The sequence below is a fragment of the Capricornis sumatraensis genome, chromosome 9 (assembly GCF_032405125.1).
Source record: "Capricornis sumatraensis isolate serow.1 chromosome 9, serow.2, whole genome shotgun sequence".
Lineage (NCBI taxonomy): Eukaryota > Metazoa > Chordata > Mammalia > Artiodactyla > Bovidae > Capricornis > Capricornis sumatraensis.
The window spans coordinates 22,594,484-22,616,218 of NC_091077.1; the positions used below are offsets into that span (position 1 = coordinate 22,594,484).

General features: G+C 38.6%; 1 protein-coding gene across 1 annotated transcript in view; it reads left to right on the forward strand.

Annotated features, from left to right (window-relative positions):
* Positions 1 to 21,735, forward strand: part of MEIKIN (meiotic kinetochore factor) — a 147,479-nt gene that overhangs the window by 30,972 nt on the left and 94,772 nt on the right. Inside the window, exons 7-8 of the mRNA XM_068981024.1 lie at positions 8,580 to 8,619; positions 16,411 to 16,463. Of these exons, the coding sequence (XP_068837125.1) occupies positions 8,580 to 8,619; positions 16,411 to 16,463 (93 nt within the window). The remainder of the gene's footprint in view (positions 1 to 8,579; positions 8,620 to 16,410; positions 16,464 to 21,735) is intronic.

Genomic DNA, 21,735 nt, shown 5'->3' on the forward strand with positions numbered 1-21,735 from the left:
ATGAACTCATGGATATTTATTTTATGGGTTAAAATCCACTTCTTTCTTGCTTTGTCTGTCTCTCTCTCTTCCTCCCTCCCTCCCTTCCTTCCTTTATCCTATTATACACACAGAGAAGTTTCAGATTTGTTAACCCAGATCCCTGTGAGAAATACATTTACTAGTAGATTACTACAGCATTTATGTACGGTTCTATTTGTCTTTAGCATTACAGTGTCCTATCAACAGACTCTTTTCCAAAATTAGGTAGGTTAGTTCTTTTCCTCCACTTTCACTGAAATTATTATTCAATTGTTATGTAGTAATTAATACATTCCTTTGGTAGTGTTGAATTCAGTTTTTGATTCCCCCTTCCTGTTTGGTTTTGTTTATTTATTCAGGGGGAGAGGGCTGTTGAAGGTATGTGAAACATTAATATGGTTCTAAGAATTATACAAAAAAATATTATCAGAAGAGTATTGCTTTATCTTCTTCTACTGCTACCATGATGCTTTTGTCCTCTTCTTTCTACCCATTTCCACCCACCCCTTTTTGGTAAGGAGTCTCTTTAATTTATGCTTTATCTTTTTTGTGTTTCTTTTACACAAATGAACAAAGCCCTGTGTATTTTCTTTCTTTTTTAAATTGAGGTATAGTTGATTTACAATATTGTGTTAGTTTCAGGTATACAGTAAGGTGTTATGTATATATGTATTTTTCAGATTATTTTCCATTATATATTATTACAAGATATTGAATATAATTCTCTATGCTATAGAGTAAATCTTTGTTACTTACCTATTTTAGGTATGATAGTTTATTTCTGTTAATCCCATACTCTGAATTTGTCCCTGTCCCTCTTCCCTTTCCCCTTTTATAGCCATAAGTTTGTTTTCTATGTCTGTGAGTCTCTTTCTGTTTTGTAAATAGATTCATTTGTATTATTTTTTAGATACCACATATAAGAGATGCCATATATTTGTCTTTCTCTGTCTGACTTACTTCACTAAATATAATATTCTCTAGATCCATCCATGTTGCTGCACATGGCAATATTACATTCTTTTTATGGCTGAGTAATATTCCATTATATATATCTGTGTGTGTGTGTATGTATGTATATACACACACATACATATTACATCTTAAGCTAGTCGTCTGTTGATAGGCACTTGGGTTGTTTCCATGTCTTGACTATCATAAATAGTGGTCCTGTGAATGTTAGGATGTGTGTATCTTTTTTTTTTTTTTTTTTTTTTACTTTTCTCTGATTGTATTGCAAATACCTTTCAGCTTGGTAACATTCAGAGCTTGTGAAGGTATAACAAAATGGCACTCATACCTTGCATTTGGTTTATATTTTTGGAGGATAATTTTGCCAAATTACAGGTCTTTGATTCATTAATTTCACTTCATGGGATTAACCATTCAGATTGCCTTTGTAAGTATACATAAAGTTCTGTGTACCACAGTTACGTGGTAGCTAAAAAGAGGAAACAGACTAAATGTCCATTGGCTGAATCAGTTCAGTCGCTCAGTGGTGTCCAACTATTTGCAACCCCATGAATCTCAGCACTCCAGGCCTCGCTGTCCATCACCAACTCCTGGAGTCCACCCAAACCCATGTCCATTGAGTCGGTGATGGCATCCAACCATCTCGTCCTCTGTCGTCCCGTTCTCCTGCCCTCAATCTTTCCCAGCATCAGGGTCTTTTCAAATGAGTCAGCACTTCCATCAGGTGCCCAAGGTATTGGAGTTTCAGCTTCAATATCAGTCCTTCCAATAAACACCCAGGACTGATCTCCTTTAGGATGGACTGGTTGGATCGCCTTGCAGTCCACGGGACTCTCAAGAGTCTTCTCCAACACCATGGTTCAAAAGTATCAATTCTTTGGTGCTCCGTTGTCTTTATAGTCCAACTTTCACATCCATACATGACTACTGGAAAAACCATAGCCTTGACTAGACGGACCTTTGTTGACAAAGTAATGTCTCTGCTTTTCAATAGCATGTATCTTTTTTAATTAGAATTTTCATCTTTTCTGGGTATATACCCAGGAATGGGATTGCAGGATCATATGTAGCTCAATTTTAAGTTTTTTGAGGAATCTACCTACTGTTTTCTATAGTGGCTACATTTTAATTGTGGCAATTTACATTCCCACCAACAGTGTAGAGGGGTTCCTTTTCTCCATACTCTCTCCAACATTTTTTTGGATATACTTTTTCATGATAGCCATTTTAACAGGTGTGAGGTAATACTTCATTGTGGTTTTGATTTTCATTCCGCCAATAATTAGTGATATTGAGTGTTTTTCATGTGTTATGCCTAGGAGTGGGATTGTTGGGTCATATGGTGGTTTTATGCCTAGTTTTTTAAGCAGTCTCCATACCATCTTCCATAGTGGCTATATCAATTTACATTCCCACCAACAGTGCAAGAGTGTTCCCTTTTCTCCACTCTCTCTCCAGCATTTATTGTTTGTAGACTTTTTGATGATGGCCATTCTGACTGGTGTGAGGTGATACCTCATTGTAGTTTTGATTTGCATTTCTCTAATAATGAGTGATATTGAGCATCTTTTCATGTGTTTATTCACCATCTGTATGTCTTCTTTGGAGAAATGTCTGTTTCGTTTTTTTTTTTTTTCCCACTTTTTGACTGGGTTGTTTGTTTTTCTGGCATTGACTTGTATGAGCTGCTTGTATAGTTTAGAAATTAATCCTTGTCAGTTGTTTCATTTGCTATTATTTTCTCCCATTCTGAGGGTTGTCTTTTCACCTTGCTTGTAGTTTCCTTTGCTGTGCAAAAGCTTTTAAATTTAATCAGGTCCCACTTGTTTACTTTTGTTTTTGTTTCCATTACTCTAGGAGGTGGGTCATAGAGGATCTTGCTTTGATTTATGTCATCGACTGTTCTGCCTATGTTTTCCTCTAGGAGTTTTATAGTTTCTGATCTTACATTTAGGTATTTAATCCATTTCCAGTTTATCTTTGTGTATGGTGTTAGGAAGTGTTCTAATTTCATTCTTTTACATGTAGCTGTCCAGTTTTCCCAGCACCATTTGTTGAAGAGGTCTTTGCCACATTGTCTTTGCCCCATTGTATATTTTTGCCTCCTTTGTCAACAAAAGAAAGATACCCATAGGTGCATGGGTTTATTTCTTGGCTTTCTATCTTGTTCCATTGGCCTATATATTTCTGTTTTTGTGCCAGTACCATACTGTCTTGATGACTGTAGCTTTGTAGTATCATCTGAAGTCAGGAAGGTTGATTCCTCCAGCGCCATTCTTCTTTCTCAAGACTCCTTTGGCTGTTCGGGGTCTTTTGTGTTTCCGTATGTTTGTGAAATTTTTTGTTCTAGTTCTGTGGGAAATGCCATTGGTAATTTGATAGGGATCTCATTGAGTCTGTATTTTGCATTTGGTAGTATAATCATTTTCACAATATTGAAACATGGAACATAGAATCTCTCTACACCTGTTCATGTCATCTTTGATTTCTTTCATCAGTGTCTAATTTTCTGTATACAGTTCTTTTGTCTCCTTAGGCAAGTTTATTCCTAGATATTTTATTCTTTTTGTTGCAGTGGTGAATGGGACTGATTCCTTAATTTCTCTTTCTGATTTTTCATTGTTAGTATATAGAAATACAAGTGATTTCTGTGTATTGATTTTGTATCCTGTGACTTTGCTGAATTCACTGATTAGCTCTAGTAATTTTCTGATAGGATCTTTGGGGTTTTCTATGTCCACTATCTATCATGTCATCTGCAAACAGTGAGAGCTTTACTTCTTGTTTTCTGATCTGGATTCCTTTTATTTCTTTTTCTTCTCTGATTGCTATAGCTAGGACTTCCAGAACTATGTTGATTAACAGTGGTGAAAGTGGACACGCTTGTCTTATTCCTGATGTTAGGGGGAATGCTTTCAGTTTTTCACCATTGAGAATAATGTTTGCTGTAGCCTTCTCATATATAGCCTTTACTATGTTGAGGTAGGTTCCTTCTGTGCCCATTTTTCGAAAAGTTTTAATCATAAATGGGTGCTGAATTTTGTCAAAGGCTTTTTCTGCATCTATTGAGAATGTCGTATGGTTTTTATCTTTCAATTTGTTAATACAGTGTATCACATTGATTGATTTGTGTATATTGAAGAATCCTTGCATCCCTGGAATAAACCCAACTTGATCATGGTGTTTGAGCTTTTTGATATGTTGCTGAATTCTGTTGGCTAAAATTTTGTTGAGCATTTTTGCATCTATGTTCATCAGTGACATTGGCCTGTAGTTTTTTTGTGTGTGTGTTGTCTTTGTCTGGTTTTGGTATTAGGGTGATGGTGGCCTCATACAATGAGTTTGGAAATGTTCCTTTTTCTGCAATTTTTGAATGAGTTTTAGAAGAATAGGCATTAGCTTTTCTCTGAACGTTTGACAGAAATCTTCTGTGAAGTCATCTAGTCCTGGGCTTTTGTTTGGGGGGAGATTTTTTTTTTTAATCACAACTTCAATTTCAGTGCTTGTAATTGGGTTTTTCATACTTTCTATTTCTTCCTGGTTCAGTCTTAGAAGGTTGAACTATTCTAAGAATCTGTCCATTTCTTTCAGGTTATCCATTTTATTGCCATATAGTTGTTCATAGTAGTCTCTTAGAATCCTTTGTATTTCTGCATTGTCTGTTGTAACCTCTCCTTTTTCATTTCTAATTTTGTTGATTTGATTCTTCTCAATTTTTTCTTGATGAGTCTGGCTGAAGGTTTGTCAATTTTGCTTATCTTCTCAAAGAACCAGCTTTTAGTTTTAGTAATCTTTATTATTATTTTTCATTTCTTTCTGCTTGGATCTTTATGATTTCTTTTCCTTCTACTAGTTTTGGAGGTTTTTTTGTTCTTCTTTTTCCAGTTGTTTTAGGTGTAAAGTTAGGTTGTCTATTCGATGTTTTTCTTGTTTCTCAAGGTAGGATTGTATTGCTGTAAACTTCCCCTTTAGGACTGCTTTTGCTGCATCCCATAGGTTTTGAGTTGTCATGTTTTCATTGTCATTTGTTTCTAGAAATTTTTTGATTTCCCTTTTGATTCCTTCAGTAACCTGCTGGTTATTTAGAAACATATTGTTTAATCTCCATGTGTTTGTGTTTCTTAAGGGTTTTTTTTTTTCTTGTAATTGATATCTAGTCTCATAGCATTGTGGTCAGAGAAGATGCTTGATACAATTTCAATTTTCTTAAATTTACTGAGGTTTGATTTGTGACCCAAGATGTGGTCTATCCTGGAGAATATTCCATGTGCACTTTAGAAGAAGGTTTATTCTTCTACTTTTGGATGAAATGTCCTGAAGATATCAATGAGATCCATATCATCTAATGTATTATTTAAGACTTGTGTTTCCTTATTAATTATCTGTTTTGATGATCTCTTCACTGGTGTGAGTGGGGTGTTAAAGCCTCCTACTATTATTGTGTTACTGTCAACTGCCTCCTTTATGTCTGTTAGTGTTTCTCTTATGTATTGAGATGCTCCTATATTGGGTGCATAGATATTTACAATTGTTATGTCTTCCTCTTGGATTGATCCCTTGATCATTATGTAGTGTCCTTCCTTATCTCTTGTAATCTTCTTTATTTTAAGGTCTATTTTGTCTGATATAAGGATTGCTACTCCAGTTTTCTTTTGATTCCTATTTTCATGGAATACATTTTTCCATCCTCTCACTTTCAGTCTATATGTGTCTTTAGGTCTGAAGTGGGTTTCTTGTAGACAGCATATATATAGGTCTTATTTTTGTATCCATTCAGCCAGTCTATGCCTTTTGCTGCTGCTGCTAAGTCGTGTCAGTTGTGTCTGACTCTATGCGATCCCATAGATGGAAGCCCACCAGATTCCCCTGTCCCTGGGATTCTCCAGGCAAGAACACTGGAGCGGGTGCCGTTTCATTCTCCAATGCAGGAAAGTGAAAAGTGAAAGTGAAGTCGTTCTTCTTCGCGACCCCATAGACTGCAGCCTACCAGGCCCCTCCGTCCATGGAATTTTCCAGGCAAGAGTACTGGAGTGGGGTGCCATTGCCTTCTCCGCTATGCCTTTTAGCTGGAACATTTAATCCATTTACATTTAAAGTAATTATTGATATATATGTTCCTATTGCCCTTTTCTTAATTGTTTGGAGTTTGATTTTGTAGATCTTTTTCTTCTCTTATATTTCTTGACTATCAGTTCAGTTCAGTTCAGTCACTCAGTCGTGTCCAACTCTTTGCGACCCCATGAACTGCAGCACTCCAGGCCTCCCTGTCCATCACCATCTCCCGGAGTTCACTCAGACTCACGTCCATTGAGTCCGTGATGCCATCCAGCCATCTCATCCTGGGTCGTCCCCTTCTCCTCCTTGACTATATAAGTCCCTTTAACATTTGTTGTAAAGCTGGCTTGGTGGTTCTGAATTCTCTAAACATTTGCTTGTCTGAAAAGCTTTTGATTTCTCCATCAATTTTGAATGAGAGCCTTGCTGGGTACAGTAATCTTGGTTATAGATTTTTCCCTTTCAGTACTTTAAATATATCCTGCCATTCCCTTCTGCCCTGCAGAGTTTCTGCTGAAAGATCAGCTGTAAAATGTATGAGTTTCCCTTGTATGTTACTTGTTGCTTTTCCCTTGCTACTTTTAATATTCTTTCTTTGTGCTTAATCTTTGTTAGTTTGATTAGTATGTGTCTTGGTGTGTTTCTCCTTGGGTTTATCCTGTATGGGACTCTTTGTGCCTCTTGGACTTGATTGACTATTTCGTTTTCCATGTTGGGGTAATTTTCAACTATAATCTCTTCAAAGATTTTCTCATACCCTTTCTTCTTCTCTTCTTCTCTGGGACCCCTATAATTTGAATGTTGGTGTGTTTGATATTGTCCCAGAGGTCTCTGAGAATATCCTCTATTCTTTTCATTCTTTTTACTTTATTCTGCTCTTCGAAGTTATTTCCATCATTTTATCTTCCAGCTCACTGATTCATTCTTCTGCTTCAGATATTCTGCTACTGGTTCCTCCTAGAATATTTTTAATTTCATTAATGGTGTTGTTTGTCTCTGTATGTTTATTCTTTAATTCTTCTAGGTCTGTCTTAATTGATTCTTGCATTTTCTCCATTTTGTTTTCAAGGTTTTTGACCATCTTTACTATCATTATTCTGATTTTTTTTTTCAGGTAGTTTGCCTATTTCCCCTTCATTTATTTGGACTTCTGTGTTTCTAGGTTGTTCCTTCATTTGTGTAGTATTTCTCTGTCTTCTCATTTCTTAAAAAACTTATTGTGTTTGAGGTCTCCTTTTCCCAGGCTTCAAGGTTGAATTCTTTCTTCCTTTTGGTTTCTGCCCTCCTAAGGTTGGCCCAGTGGTTTGCGTAAGCTTTGTATAGGGTGAGATTTGTGCTGAGTGTTTGTTTGTTTGTTTGTTTTCCCTCTGATTGGCAAGGCTGAGTGAGGTGGTAATCCTGTATGATAATGATTGGGTTTGTATTTTTGTTTTGTTTGTTGTTTAGATGAGGTGTCCTGGACAGGGTGCTACTGGTGTTTGGGTGATGCTGGGTCTTGTATTCAAGTGGTTTCTTTTGTGTGAGTTCTCACTGTTTGATACTCCCTGGGGTTTGTTCTCTGTTAGTCTAGGGTGTTGGAGTGAGTGCTCCCACTCCAAAGGCTCAGGGCTTGATCTCTGAAGTCCCCTGTGCTTGAGTTTCCTCAGTAGTCAAGAAGGAGTGGTGACAACATCTACTCTGAAGGCATGCTGTGCCACTTCTGCAGACCCTTTTACTGGTATCAAGATCTGTGTCCTCCAGCTGAAGTCATCCCTTAAAGTCAGCCTCCTTGATGAATAGCCCTCTCTCTTAGATGATCCTCTGGTGATTTGAAGATTTTGAAATCCGGTGGGACCTGTGTGGTCCTCCTAGGTCCCAAAGCCTTTCTTCACACTCTTTTGATGCCACCCTACATGCATGCAAGATAATGGCCACCACAGCTCCATCCAGATCACACCCCAGGCACTCCAGTGTGACTCTGTGTAGCCAGACCAAGTCTTTGCCCAGAACCTGGTTCAGGCTGTGGTGCAGAGTGAGTGGGGCTGGGGTACTTCCCCTTTTGGATTGGGAAGTGCCATGAAGTTCTCTTTGTCCTGATTTTTGGCAAGCCAGCATATGTGTACTCCTTATTCCAGCCCTACTGTCATCTCAGTGGATTTCTGAGCAGGAAAGGAAGTTTGTCTCATGCACACAGGACCCCAGAACTGTGATGCCCAGGTTGAGCTTAACTTAATGCTCCCCAGGGGAAGGGTCTACCCACACAGATGTTTTATTTCATTACAGATTCCTCCCAGGGGCACAGGTCCTGACCTGATGCCTTCTTTTTTTTTTTTTCCATCCCAGCTGATTATGTGGAGATCCTTCGTGCAGCTTTGTTTGTATAAACATTTTCCTGCCAGTTTCCAGTTAGTTTTCCATGAGAATTATTCCACATGTGGATATATTTTTTTTATATGTTTGCTGTGGGAGGTGAACTCCATCTTCTCATATTCTGCCATCTTGATTCCCCTCCCCTGAATTATATTCCTAATAGATCTTTTTTTCCCCCTTAGGTACCTCTTCAGAAGACTATCAGAAATGCCACAGAAAAGTGTAAGAACTAACATTTTTTAAAGTTGTTGTGTTTTTAATGCTTTTTGTTCTCATAGTTATATAGCAAGTATGATTAGTAGCCAAGAAATTCAGGTGTTTGTTTATTCAGTATTTGTTGAGGACTCACTATATGCCAGGACTGTTCTGATTACCAGAGTATATTTTCTATCTACCCATCTGTCTGTCTGTCTGACTATATAATTGTTGTAACAAAATTGATTAGAAACAAAATTTCTGCCTTAATTGAGTCCACATTCTAGTTGGAGGATATTAACAAGAAATTAATAAGCAAGTAAATTTATACCATGCTATTGGGGCTTCCCTTGTGGCTCAGCTGGTAAAGAATCCGCCTGCAATGTGGGAGACCTGGGTTCGATCCCTGGGTTGGGAAGATCCCCTGGAGAAGGAGAAAGTCTACCCACTCCAGTATACTGCCCTGCAGAATTCCATGGACTGTATAGTCCATGGGGTCCCAAAGAGTCGGACACGACTGAGTGACTTGCACTTTCACTTGGGCTTCCCTGGTGGCTCAGAGGGTAAAGTGTCTTCCTGCAGTGCAGGAAACCTGGGTTCGATTCCTGGGTCAGGAAGATCCCCTGGAGAAGGAAACAGCAACCCACTCCAGTATTCTTGCCTGGAAAGTCCCATGGATGGAGAAGCCTGGTAGGCTACAGTCCATGGGGTCGCAAAGAGTCGGACACGACTGAGTGACTTCACTTCACTTTATATGGTAATAAATGCTATGGAGAAAAATAAAGCATGATTGGGGACTACAGCGTATTAGGGTAGATTTGCTCTTTTAAGTATTGTGGTCAGAGACTCACCATTGAAAAGGTAGTATTTGAGCAGAGACATAAGAAGTAGATAGACCAAGCTGTGTAATTCATTGGAAAAAAGAACATTCCAGGTAGAGGGACTAGCTGGAGCCATACCCAAGGCAGGAAGGCTTGGGCTCCTGGTGTGAAGTGAGGCAGAGTATTGAGTTAGGAGATAAGTGAGAGAATCAAGATGCCAGATCATATAAAGCACTTTAGGCAAGTATAAGTGAATTTTAAGGCTGTTGAATGGTTTAGAAGGATGATGTAATATGGCTTATGTTTTGAAAGAATCATCCTAGCTGCTGTGTTGAGAACAGACTATGATAAGGCAAAGAATTAGGGAAATTATAGTTAGGAGAATACTGCCCTAACTAGGCAAGAAATATTGGACTACAGACCAGAGTGGCAAGAGAAGAGATAGTGAGAGGTCAGAGTTTGGATATATTTTCAAAGCAGGGCTAACAGAATCCACTGAAGTGAATGGGGAAGTATGAAACTATTCCTGAGGATGGTCATGCCTCATGATTTACCTGAGACAGTCCCAGCATGTACCTGCTATTGTGACATAATCTTTAATAGAGCTGACTTTTACTCTCAGAAAGGTCCCAGTTTGGACAAATCATCGCTGTAAATATAGATGCATAGGCCAGAGGTGGGGGAGAAGTGAAGTTGGGTCTTAAGAGTGTCTGGGACCCATGAGTTGTCTCTGAATTTTTACTCATTTGTGCTGCAGGTTTCAAGCCTAGTTCTATACCTGGGCTGGACTCTACTGATAAAGTCATTGATGAACTTACAGCCTTTTTTGGGGCCTGAAGTTCTCCATTGCTGATTCTTCCTCACCTTAGCTTTCATTACCACCCTAAACCCCTTAAGTCTCACTGAAGTTCTCCACCCAGACTTTGACTTCATTTTCTTTCTGCAATCTTCATGGTAAACTCTCCTAGACACAATAGTCCTATGCCAGGTATTTTGGTTCTAAATTTGACCACCTTCTCTGCATTGCCTTTGGTTTGTGAAACCTTTTGAACTAGCAAGATGTTAAATGTACTTTCATGTAGTCTTAGAGTTTGGAAAGTGACCTCAATAGATGAGAACAAAATAAAATGACAACTACTCTATCCCCCATTCTGTGTAGAACGATGTATGTCAAGTTTGTAATAGATGAGATCAAAACCTAATTCTTTCATCATTAGCTCATCACCAACCTCCAAGTTATTTTAAAAAAGAATAAGAATGCACTGAGAGGATGAAATGATTGAGAATGTTTATGTTGATGTTTGGCAGAAACCAACAAAATTGTGTAAAACAGTTATCCTTCAATTTAAAATAATGAATAAATTTTTAAAAAATGTTTATTTCTCTGATAAGAGTTGATGGTGTCATATGCAAGGAGAGAAAGAAACTTCTCCCTCACTACAACACAAGAGAAGAAGCCCCCAGAGAACCATTTGGAAAGTTCAATTTGGTTTCTGACTCACATCTGGAAAGGTTCAAAGCAAGGTCAGTTAGATGCTGTGGAGTGGCTGATAAAGAGGACGCTAGATATATTTTCAGAGTTTTGCACAGCAAAGATTTGTGCATATTGCCCAAATGTCAGACATAGATCCCGCAGAAGGGATCATCTTGAAAGGGATCATGTCCATTATGACTTCTTGGAAGAGACAAAATAAACTTGACTGAAAGAGGTTGGAGGGACTTCCATGGTGGTCCAGTGGTAAGACTTCAGGCTCCTAATGCAGGGGCTCTGGGCTCAAGCCCTGGTCAGAGACCTAGATCCACATGCTGCAACTAAAGATCCTGCATGCCACAGTTAAGACCTGGTGCAGCCAAATAAATAAAAACTTTTAAAAACACAATGAAAAATGTATTTTAAAAAAACAAGGCTGGAAATTGTATCATCAAATGCAAAATCTGAGACCATCATAAAAGCAGCAAATGAGAGCGTCCTCAGTTCAGTTCAGTTCAGTTCAGTCGCTCAGTCGTGTCTGACTTTTTGTGACCCATGAATCGCAGCACGCCAGGCCTCCCTATCCATCACCAACTCCCGGAGTTCACTCAGACTCGGTCCATCGAGTCAGTGATGCCATCCAGCCATCTCATCCTCGGTCGTCCCCTTCTCCTCCTGCCCCCAATCCCTCCCAGCATCAGAGTCTTTTCCAATGAGTCAACTCTTCTCATGAGGTAGCCAAAGTACTGGACTTTCAGCTTTAGCATCATTCCTTCCAAAGAAATCCCAGGGTTGATCTCCTTCAGAATGGACTGGTTGGATCTCCTTGCAGTCCAAGGGACCCTCAAGAGTCTTCTTCAACACCACACTTCAAAAGCATCAATTCTTTGGCGCTCAGCCTTCTTCCCAGTCCAACTCTAACATCCATACATGACCACAGGAAAAACCATAGCCTTGATTAGACAGACCTTTGTTGGCAAAGTAATGTTTCTGCTTTTCAATATGCTATCTGGTTTGGTCATAACTTTTCTTCCAAGGAGTAAGCATCTTTTAATTTCATGGCTGCAGTCACCATCTGCAGTGATTTCGGAGCCCAAAAAAATGAAGTCTGACACTGTTTCCTCTGTTTCCTCATCTATTTGCGATGAAGTGATAGGACCAGATGCCATGATCTTCGTTTTCTGAATGTTGAGCTTTAAGCCAACTTTTTCACTCTCCTCTTTCACTTTCATTGAGAGACTCTTTAGTTCCTCTTCACTTTCTGCCATAAGGGTGGTGTCATCTGCATATCTGAGGTTATTGATATTTCTCCCGGCAATCCTGATTCCAGTTTGTGCTTCTTCCAGCCCAGCGTTTCTCATGATGTACTCTGTATAGAAGTTAAATAAGCAGGGTGACAATATATAGCCTTGACGTACTCCTTTTCCTATTTGGAACCAGTCTGTTGTTCCATGTCCAGTTCTAACTGTTGCTTCCTGACCTGCATATAGGTTTCTCAAGAGGCAGGTCAGGTGGTCTGGTATTTCCATCTCCTTCAGAATTTTCCACAGTTTATTGTGATCCACACAGTCAAAGGCTTTGGCATAGTCAGTAAAGCAGAAATAGATGTTTTTCTGGAACTCTCTTGCTTTTTCCATGATCCAGCAGATGTTGGCAATTTGATTTCTGGTTCCTCTGCCTTTTCTAAAACCAGCTTGAACATCTGGAAGTTCCCGGTTCACATATTGCTGAAGCCTGGCTTGGAGAATTTGAGCATTACTTTACTAGCATGTGAGATGAGTGCAATTGTGTGGTAGTTTGAGCATTCTTTGGCATTGCCTTTCTTTGGGATTGGAATGAAAACTGACCTTTTCCAGTGCTGTGGCCACTGCTGAGTTTTCCAAATTTGCTGGCATATTGAGTGCAACACTTTCACAGCATCATCATTCAGGATTTGAAATAGCTCCACTGGAATTCCATCACCTCCACTAGCTTTGTTCATAGTGATGCTTTCTAAGGCCCACTTGACTTCACAATCCAGGATGTCTGGCTCTAGGTGAGTGATCACACCATCGTGCTTATCTAGGTTGTGAAAATCTTTTTTGTACAGTTCTTCTGTATATTCTTGCCACCTCTTCTTAATATCTTCTGCTTCTGTTAGGTCCATACCATTTATGTCCATTATGGAGCCCATCTTTGCATGAAATGTAGGGAAATTTTACCTTGAACCCTTCAAAATATAATACTTAAGGTTTGAAAGAGTCAGCATTTGGTTATCTGTCATGCCCAAAGGGCACCAAGGACATGTTATAATAATATCAATTAAGATCAGGATAGAGCTTTCCTATTTTTTCCTACAATTCCTTCCTGCTGCTCCAATGCCAGAGAATCCTAAAGAGTAGTTACCAAATGGGGGAGGAAAAAGAACAAAAAATAGAAGGGAAAAAAAAACTATAGTTGCTTTCCTCACTTCAGGAGTCTAACTCAGAGCTAGGTTGGGAAAAGGAAGAGGTTTAAATTAAATAATAAGAGTTTGGTGTTGTGATATTATGTATTTTAGTTGCTCAGTCATGTCCGACTCTTTGCAGCCCCATGAACCATAGCCTGCCAGGCCCCTGTCCATGGGATTCTCTAGGCAAGAATACTGGAGTGGATTGCCATTCCTTCTCCAGGGGATCTTCCCGACCCAGGGACTGGACCTCAGTCTCCTGCATTGCTGGCAGATCCTTTACCATCTGAGCCACCAGGGAAGCACTGTAACTGGTGATCCTGCTTTAGTACTTAAGTCCCAGGTAAGGATGTGCTCATTTGTCTTTGCTTTGCAGCCAAGTTCTGTGATTTACAGTTATCACAAACCTGGCACGGGAGTTTCTGCTTGTTACCCCAGTGCAGTTTTGGAAATCCAAAACAGTTTCCCTGAGCAATCTGCCTGAGAAGCCTGTAGAAGTTGACATTGTCCTCTTTTAGCCACTAGATGGTGATAGTGCAGAATCCAGGTTTTCTTGTGACATATTCTGAAGACATCCAGCAGGTTAAAGAGGCTAAAGTAATGAGGAATGTTTTATGCTGTTAATATGAGTAGACCGGCTGAACGGTAGGTAGGCAGTGGGAGCAAGCTCTCTGTGTGGGCATGGGTAACACACCCTCTCTTCAGCAGGCATCACCATAATAGTGCAGTGCTTCTCAAGCTACTTGTGCTAAAAGGCTGGGTTTTTATTTTCAGACTGTGTTTCAGTGCCTCTAGTTTTGAAGAAGACTTAATAGTGGGGTTTTTATTACCTAAAAGTGTGTGTTTATTACCGGAGAGTACCACAAATACAGTAGAATACACATGAAATTTCTTTTTGGGGCAAAAAAGTACTATTTTTGACAGAATGAATTTATTGTATTTGTATTGTATTATATTTGTTTCTTTTTTTTCTATTTTTACAACTGAAGTATAGTTGACTTACAGTGTTGTGTTAATTTCTGCTGTGCAACAAATTTATTCGGTTTTACATACATATTGTTTTTTAAGTATTATTTTCCTTTATGCTTTATCATAGAATATTGAATACATTAGTAGTTCTCTATTCTATACAGTATGTTCTCTATGCAGTTGTTTATTCATTCAGTATGTAAAAGCTCACATCTGCTAAGCTCAGCCTCCCACTCTATTCCTCCTATAACCCCTTCCTGCTTGGCAATCACCAGTCTGTTCTCTGTGTCTCTGATTCTGCTAGTTCATAGATCGGCTCGTTTGTGTCATAGTTTAGATTCCGTATATAAGTTATATGATAATCTCTGGTTGCATCCATGTTGCTGCAAATGGCATTACTTTATCCTTTTTTATGGTTGAGTAGTATTTTATATATGTATATTCCGTTGTATACACACACCACATCTTCTCTATCTGTTCAGCTGTTGATGGACGTTTAGGTTGTTTCCGTGTCTTGGTTATTGTGAATACTGCTGCTATGAACACAGGGGTGTGTGCGTCTTTGAATTATAGTTTTCAGTTCAATTCAGTTCCGTCACTCAGTCGTGTCTGATTCTTTGCGACCCCATGAATTGCATTATAGTTTTAAATTTGTCTTTTTGACAGGATGAATTTAAAGGGGAAATATGAAGGAGTAAAATTCTTTTTGCTTACTGAGTTCAACTTTTCACTAAAGCAGTAATAGGAATTTTAAAATAATCTTTTCACATTTAGTTTTCAAGTCCACTGGGGACTCAGAAATCCCACTTTGGTGATCAAAGGCTGAGCTTTAGTCTTTTTGTATTCTTATAATAAATAATCCTCTTTCACACGTTTGATTGGGGGCAGTCTCATTTATGAAAGTATGAAATAGAAAAAGAATATTAATTTTTTAAAGTATTATCTCTCATGTTACTTGAGATCCTTACCAGCAGAATCCTAGAAGCAAGACTGCTATTCTTTTTGCATAAATGAGACAATCATGACTCAAAACAGGTTAAGTAATTTTCCCAAGGCCTCTCAAGTGTGAGTAGCAGACCTGAGCTTTAAATCGAGATCTGTCTGATTCTAAATGCTGGAGAGAGGGTGGAGAAAAGGGAACCCTCTTACACTGTTGGTGGGAATGCAAACTAGTACAGTCACTATAGAGAACAGTGTGGAGATTCCTTAATAAACTGGAAATAGAACTGCCATACGACCCAAACAATCCCACTGCTGGGCATATACACCGAGGAAACCAGAATTGAAAGAGATCCGTGCACCCCAGTGTTTATCGCAGCACTGTTTACAATAGCCAGGACATGGAAGCAGCCAAATGTCCATCAGCAGACGAATGGATAAGAAAGCTATGGTACATATACAGAATAGAATATTACTCAGCCATTAAAAAAGAATGCCTTTGAGTCAATTCTAATGAGGTGGATGAAACTGGAGCCTATTATACAGAGTGAAGTAACTCAGAAAGAAAAACACCAATACAGTACATTAATGCATATATATGGAATTTAGAAAGATGATAACGATGACCCTGTATGCGAGACAGCTAAAGAGACACAGAGATAAAGAACAGACTTTTGGACTCTGTGGGAGAAGGTGAGGGTGGGATGATTTGAAAGAATATCTTTGAAACATGTATATTACCATATGTGAAACAGATCGCCAGTCCAGGTTCGATGCATGAGACAGGGTGCTCAGGGCCAGTGCACTGGGACAACCCTGAGGGATGGGATGCGGATGGAAGTGGGAGGGGAGTTCAGGATGGGGGACATGTGTACACCCGTGGCTGATTTGTGTTGATGTATGGCAAAAGCCACTACAATATTGTAAAGTAATTAGCCTCCAATTAAAATAAATTATTTAATAAAGAAATAAATACTATGCTTTGTACCTGTTGTCTCACACTGATGGATATACATATTGCCTTTTCAAAAAACTATTAGTTCATATAGATATATTAACATTTTTCTAACTAGAATTTTTTCTACAGGATAATTGATTGCATAGGAATGTCCTTACTTAAAGTATTATTTGAAGATTCTCAAAAGTTACTCAAAGAGTAAAAGAATTCCATTAATTTGTTCTTATTCTAGCATGACGATGTTAGCAGACCAAAGTATTTCTCCAGAACAAAAGGCAGAATCAGGTAATTAATAATGAAATTTGAATCAGGTTCACATTCAGAATCATGTAATTAATAATGTAACTAATCATTTTTATAATCCTCTATTTCTTTATTTTTGTCACAGTATGATATATGTTAAGAAAACTGGTAGCCCAGGAAATTGAGTGCTTTTTAGTGTGTGGTTGTATTTAAGAAATGAAGATGTGTGAGGTTAGGTCTTAACTATCCCCACAGTACCTCTCATTAATTCATTTAATAAACATCTACTGGGTATATATTCTATACCAGGCATTACTGATATATACCAACAGGGAATGATATATTTTTCCTGTCCTTATAAATTTCAATCATAGGAGAAGAAGGTAATCAGCTAACAGATACATTGAAGTTATGCGTGATGATTGAAAAATAAAAGAAACAATAAAATGCCTTGCATTTTTTGGCCCTCTATTATGCAGTTTATTATTAGAATAAACTTAGCAAGACATTTACAACCTTATTAACATCTGCTTCATTTCAGATTTCTATTTTCTTTATTTCCTGCAGTAAGTTTTATAGCATTTGTTTAGGGATAAATTTAAAGAATTGCTTGCTTTGTTCCTGATGCTTATAAAAGTCTGTATAAGCTGGAAAAAAAAGAATTTTTGGTGTTATCTTTACTTTAAGCAGGTATCTTAATGAGCATTTAGAAAATGCTAGGTATTAAGAAGTATGGGTATAAAAATGATTAAGGTGGTTTCCATCCTAAGGGAAATGGATCTGGTGATAAAAACTAAACTTGTAAAAGCACACGTCCTTGAAAAGAGTAGCACCTACTACCCTGGAGGATGAGCATTAGAAGAAAGATTTGTTTTATAGATCAAAGATTAAGGAGCTTGTGAACAAGAGAAGAAAGGTATGAAAAGGAAAGTTGGTAAGGGTACCAAAAACAATCATGATTTTATCTAGATCTTGGCAAATAAAAAGTTTCGATTTGCAGTGGAAAATATCTATAAAGCCTGGCAGTAAGGCTGAATAGTCATTCTGTAATTACGTATGCTTTTGTATTCTTATTATTATGTGGTTGATTGACTTAAATTTTAAATTAAATAAATCACATTTTGCTCTAGTGGTATTCTTCACATATTCCTTAATTCAACAAATCCGTTTGTTCCAGTTGTTTGTCAGGCTCTAAACTAAATGTTAGGAAACCAAGAAATGGCTATATTTCTGACCTCAAGGATCCAATAGTCTAGTAATAGAAACAAACAAGAAATTACTTCTCAGACTTCTGCTGAACCTTCTTTGCAAACTTACCTACTGCTATTGGTTATTAATATGGGAGTTCTTAAAGGATGATTCCTTGATTTTAATCTCCTTTCAGTCTATCCACTGATATGTATAAGTGTCCTATAAAAGGCAGGACTTCCAAATTTTCCATTCTAGACTCTCTTCTCTGGATGCAGCTGCCTCTGGACATCTCCCCTTGGATGATGTAGAGATACCTTATCTCATCATTCATTAATTTCCCTCATTCAGCAAATATTTATTAAGCACTCATGGTGTAACACAAACTATTTTAGTTGCTGGGGAATATGACAAATTCCTTGCCCTAACATAGTATATGTTATAGTAGAGAAAGAAAGATAATAAACAGATAAACAAGTACATATAACAATGTCAGAAATAAGAGTAATGTAGGACAAAAAGGAAGATACAAACACAGAGTGTGGCTAGGGATGCTGTTTTGGACAAGTTAATCAGGGTAGGCCTTTCTGAGGACGGGACATTTGCACAGAGCTTGAATGAAGTGAGACAGTGGGCTATGTGAAAAATCTGAGGGCAGAGCATGCCAGGCGAAGGGAATAATAAGAGAAAAGGCCATGAGATGGGAATGTGTTTAGCATGTTTGAAGTAAAGAGGTTAGTGTGAAAAGAGGAACAAAATAAGGAAGTAAAAACGAATAGTTGAGGACATCCCTGGTGACTCAGTGGATAAGCATCTACCTGCCAGTACAGGGAACATGGGTTCAGTCCCTGGCCTGAGAAGATTCCACATGCCACAGAGCAGCTAAGCCCATGTGCTACAACTACTGAGCCCAGGCTCTGGAACCTGCAGGCCACAGTTAGTGGGCCGGTGTGTACTGAAGCCAGTACACCTAGAGCCTGTGCTCCTCAACAAGAGAAGCCACTGCAATGACAAGCCCACTCATGACAAGAAGAGTAGACCCTGCTTGCTGCAACCAAGGAAAGCCCATGTGCAGCAACAAAGACACAGAGCAGCCAAAAATAAAAATAATTAATTTAAAAATATTTTTTAAAAATTTCTGATGGAGTGTTAATCTTAAAAAAAAAAAAGAATGGATGAATTGTGGTCACAGAGCAAGTAGTATAATGTAGTCTGCCATCACAAGGAGGAGGAATTTTTTTCTAAATGTTCTGATAAGTACATTTAGAGTAGAGGAAGGACATGATAAGGTACATATTTTAGAATTATTTTCTGGCTGCTGTGTGGAGAATAGACTAAGGGGGCAAGAGTAGAGGCAAGAAAACATTGTCAGATAAACTATTGGAATGGTCAAATAATAGTATTTGAGACTTAAGTGGTAGCAGTGGTCTGATTTGAAATATATTTTAAAGGCAGATGGGCCAGGATTTTCTGATTAGACTCCTTAATGGGTAAGAGAGAAAAGTCAAGAATGACTCTTAAATTATTAGTTTGAGCAACTAGATGACTATTGGTATCATTTCTTGCAATAGGGACATTGTAGGGCTGAGCAAGTTAGGAGAGTGACTAAGAGACTTTGATTTGCACATATTAACTTTTTTCTGTCAGCTCATGTACATAATGTTCCATGAAAGAATAAATAAACAAATATGCATATACTCAATATATTCAATATATGTGAAGCTCAAGATCAGGCAAGATTATTCTGGAAGACAGAAGTCAGAATAATGATAATCTTTAGAAAGGGAGATCAGTACAGTTCAGTCGCGCAGTCATGTCTGAATCTTTGCAACTGCAGCATGGACTGCAGCATGCCAGGCCTCCCTGTCCATCACCAACACCCAGAGTTTACTCAAATTCATGTCCATTGAGTCAGTGATGCCATCTAATCATCTCCTCCTCTGTCATCCCCTTATGAGTCAGCTCTTCATATCAGGTGACCAAAGCATTGGAGTTTTGGCTTCAGCATCAGTCCTTCCAATGAACACTCAGGACTGATTTCTTTTAGGATAGACTAGTTGGATCTCCCTGCAGTTCAAGGGACTCTCAAGAGTCCTCTCCAACACCATATGCAAAAGCATCAATTCTTTGTCGCTCAGCTTTCTTTATAGTCCAACTCTCACATCCATACAGGACTACTGGAAAACCCATAGCCTTGACTAACTGAACCTTTGTTGACAAAGTAATATCTCTGTTTTTTAATATGCTGTCTAGGTTGGTCATAATGTTCCTTCCAAAGAATAAGCATCTTTTAATTTCATGGCTGCAATCACCATCTGCAGTGATTTTGGACACCCCCCCCAAAAAAAAGTCTGACACTGTTTCCCCATCTATTTCCCATGAAGTGATGGGACTGGATGTCATGATTTTTGTTTTCTGAATGTTGAGATTTAAGCCAACTCTTTCACTTCTCCTCTTTCACCTTCATCAAGAGGCTCTTTAGTTCCTCTTCACTTTCTGCCATAAGGGTGGTGTCATCTGCATATCTGAGGTTATTGATATTTCTCCCGGCAATCTTGATTCCAGCTTGTGCTTCATCCAGCCCAGAATTTCTCATAATATACTCTGCATATAAGTTAAATAAGCAGGGTGACAATATACAGCCTTGACGTACTCCTTTTCCTATTTGGAACCAGTCTGTTGTTCCATGTCCAGTTCTAACTGTTGCTTCCTGACCTGCATACAGATTTCTCAAGAGGCAGGTCAGGTAGTCTGGTATTCCCATCTTTTTCAGAATTTTCCACAGTTTATTGTGATCCACACAGTCAAAGGCTTTGGCATAGTCAATAAAGCAGAAATAGATGTTTTTCTGGAATTCTCTTGCTTTTTCCATGATCCAGCAGATGTTGGCAATTTGATCTCTGGTTCCTCTGCCTTTTCTAAAACCAGCTTGAACATCTGGAAGTTCCCAGTTCACATATTGTTGAAGCCTGGCTTGGAGAATTTTGAGCATTACTTTACTAGCGTGTGAGATGAGTGCAATTGTGCGGTAGTTTGAGCATTCTTTGGCATTGCCTTTCTTTGGGATTGGAATGAAAACTGAGCTTTTCCAGTGCTGTGGCCACTGCTGAGTTTTCCAAACTTGCTGGTGTATTGAGTGCAGCACTTTCACAGCATCATCTTTCAGGATTTGAAACAGCTCAACTGGAATTCCATCACCTCCACTAGCTTTGTTCTTAGTGACGCTTTCTAAGGTCCACTTGACTTCACATTCCAAGATGTCTGGCTCTAGATTAGTGATCACACCATCATGATTATCTGGGTCATGAAGATCTTTTTTGTACAGTTCTTCCATGTATTCTTGCCACCTCTTCTTAATATCTTCTGCTTTTGTTAGGTCCATACCATTTCTGTCCTTTATTGAGCCCATCTTTGCATGAAATGTTCCCTTGGTATCTCTAATTTTCTTGAAGAGATCTCAGTCTTTCCCATTCTATTGTTTTCCTCTATTTCTTTGCATTGATCACTGAAGGCTTTCTTATCTCTTCTTGCTATTCTTTGAACTCTGCATTCAGATGCTTATATCTTTCCTTTTCTCCTTGGCTTTTCGCCTCTCTTCTTTTCACAGCTATTTGTAAGGCCTCCCCAGACAGCCATTTTGCTTTTTTGCATTTCTTTTCATGGGGATGGTCTTGATCCCTGTCTCCTGTACAATGTCATGAACCTCATTCCATAGTTCATCAGGCACTCTATCTATCAGATCTAGGCCCTTAAATCTATTTCTCATTTTCACTGTATAATCATAAGGGATTTGATTTAGGTCATACCTGAATGGTCTAGCGGTTTTCCCTACTTTCTCAATTTAAGTCTAAATTTGGTAATAAGGAGTTCATGATCTGAGCCACAGTCAGCTCCTGGTCTTGTTTTTGTTGACTGTATAGAGCTTCTCCATCTTTGGCTGCAAAGAATATAATCAGTCTGATTTTGGTGTTGACCATCTGGTGATGTCCATGTGTAGAGTCTTCTCTTGTGGTGTTGGAAGAGGGTGTTTGCTATGACTAGTGCATTTTCTTAGCAAAACTCTATTAGTCTTTGCCCTGCTTCATTCCACATTCCAAGGCCAAATTTGCCTGTTACTCCAGGTGTT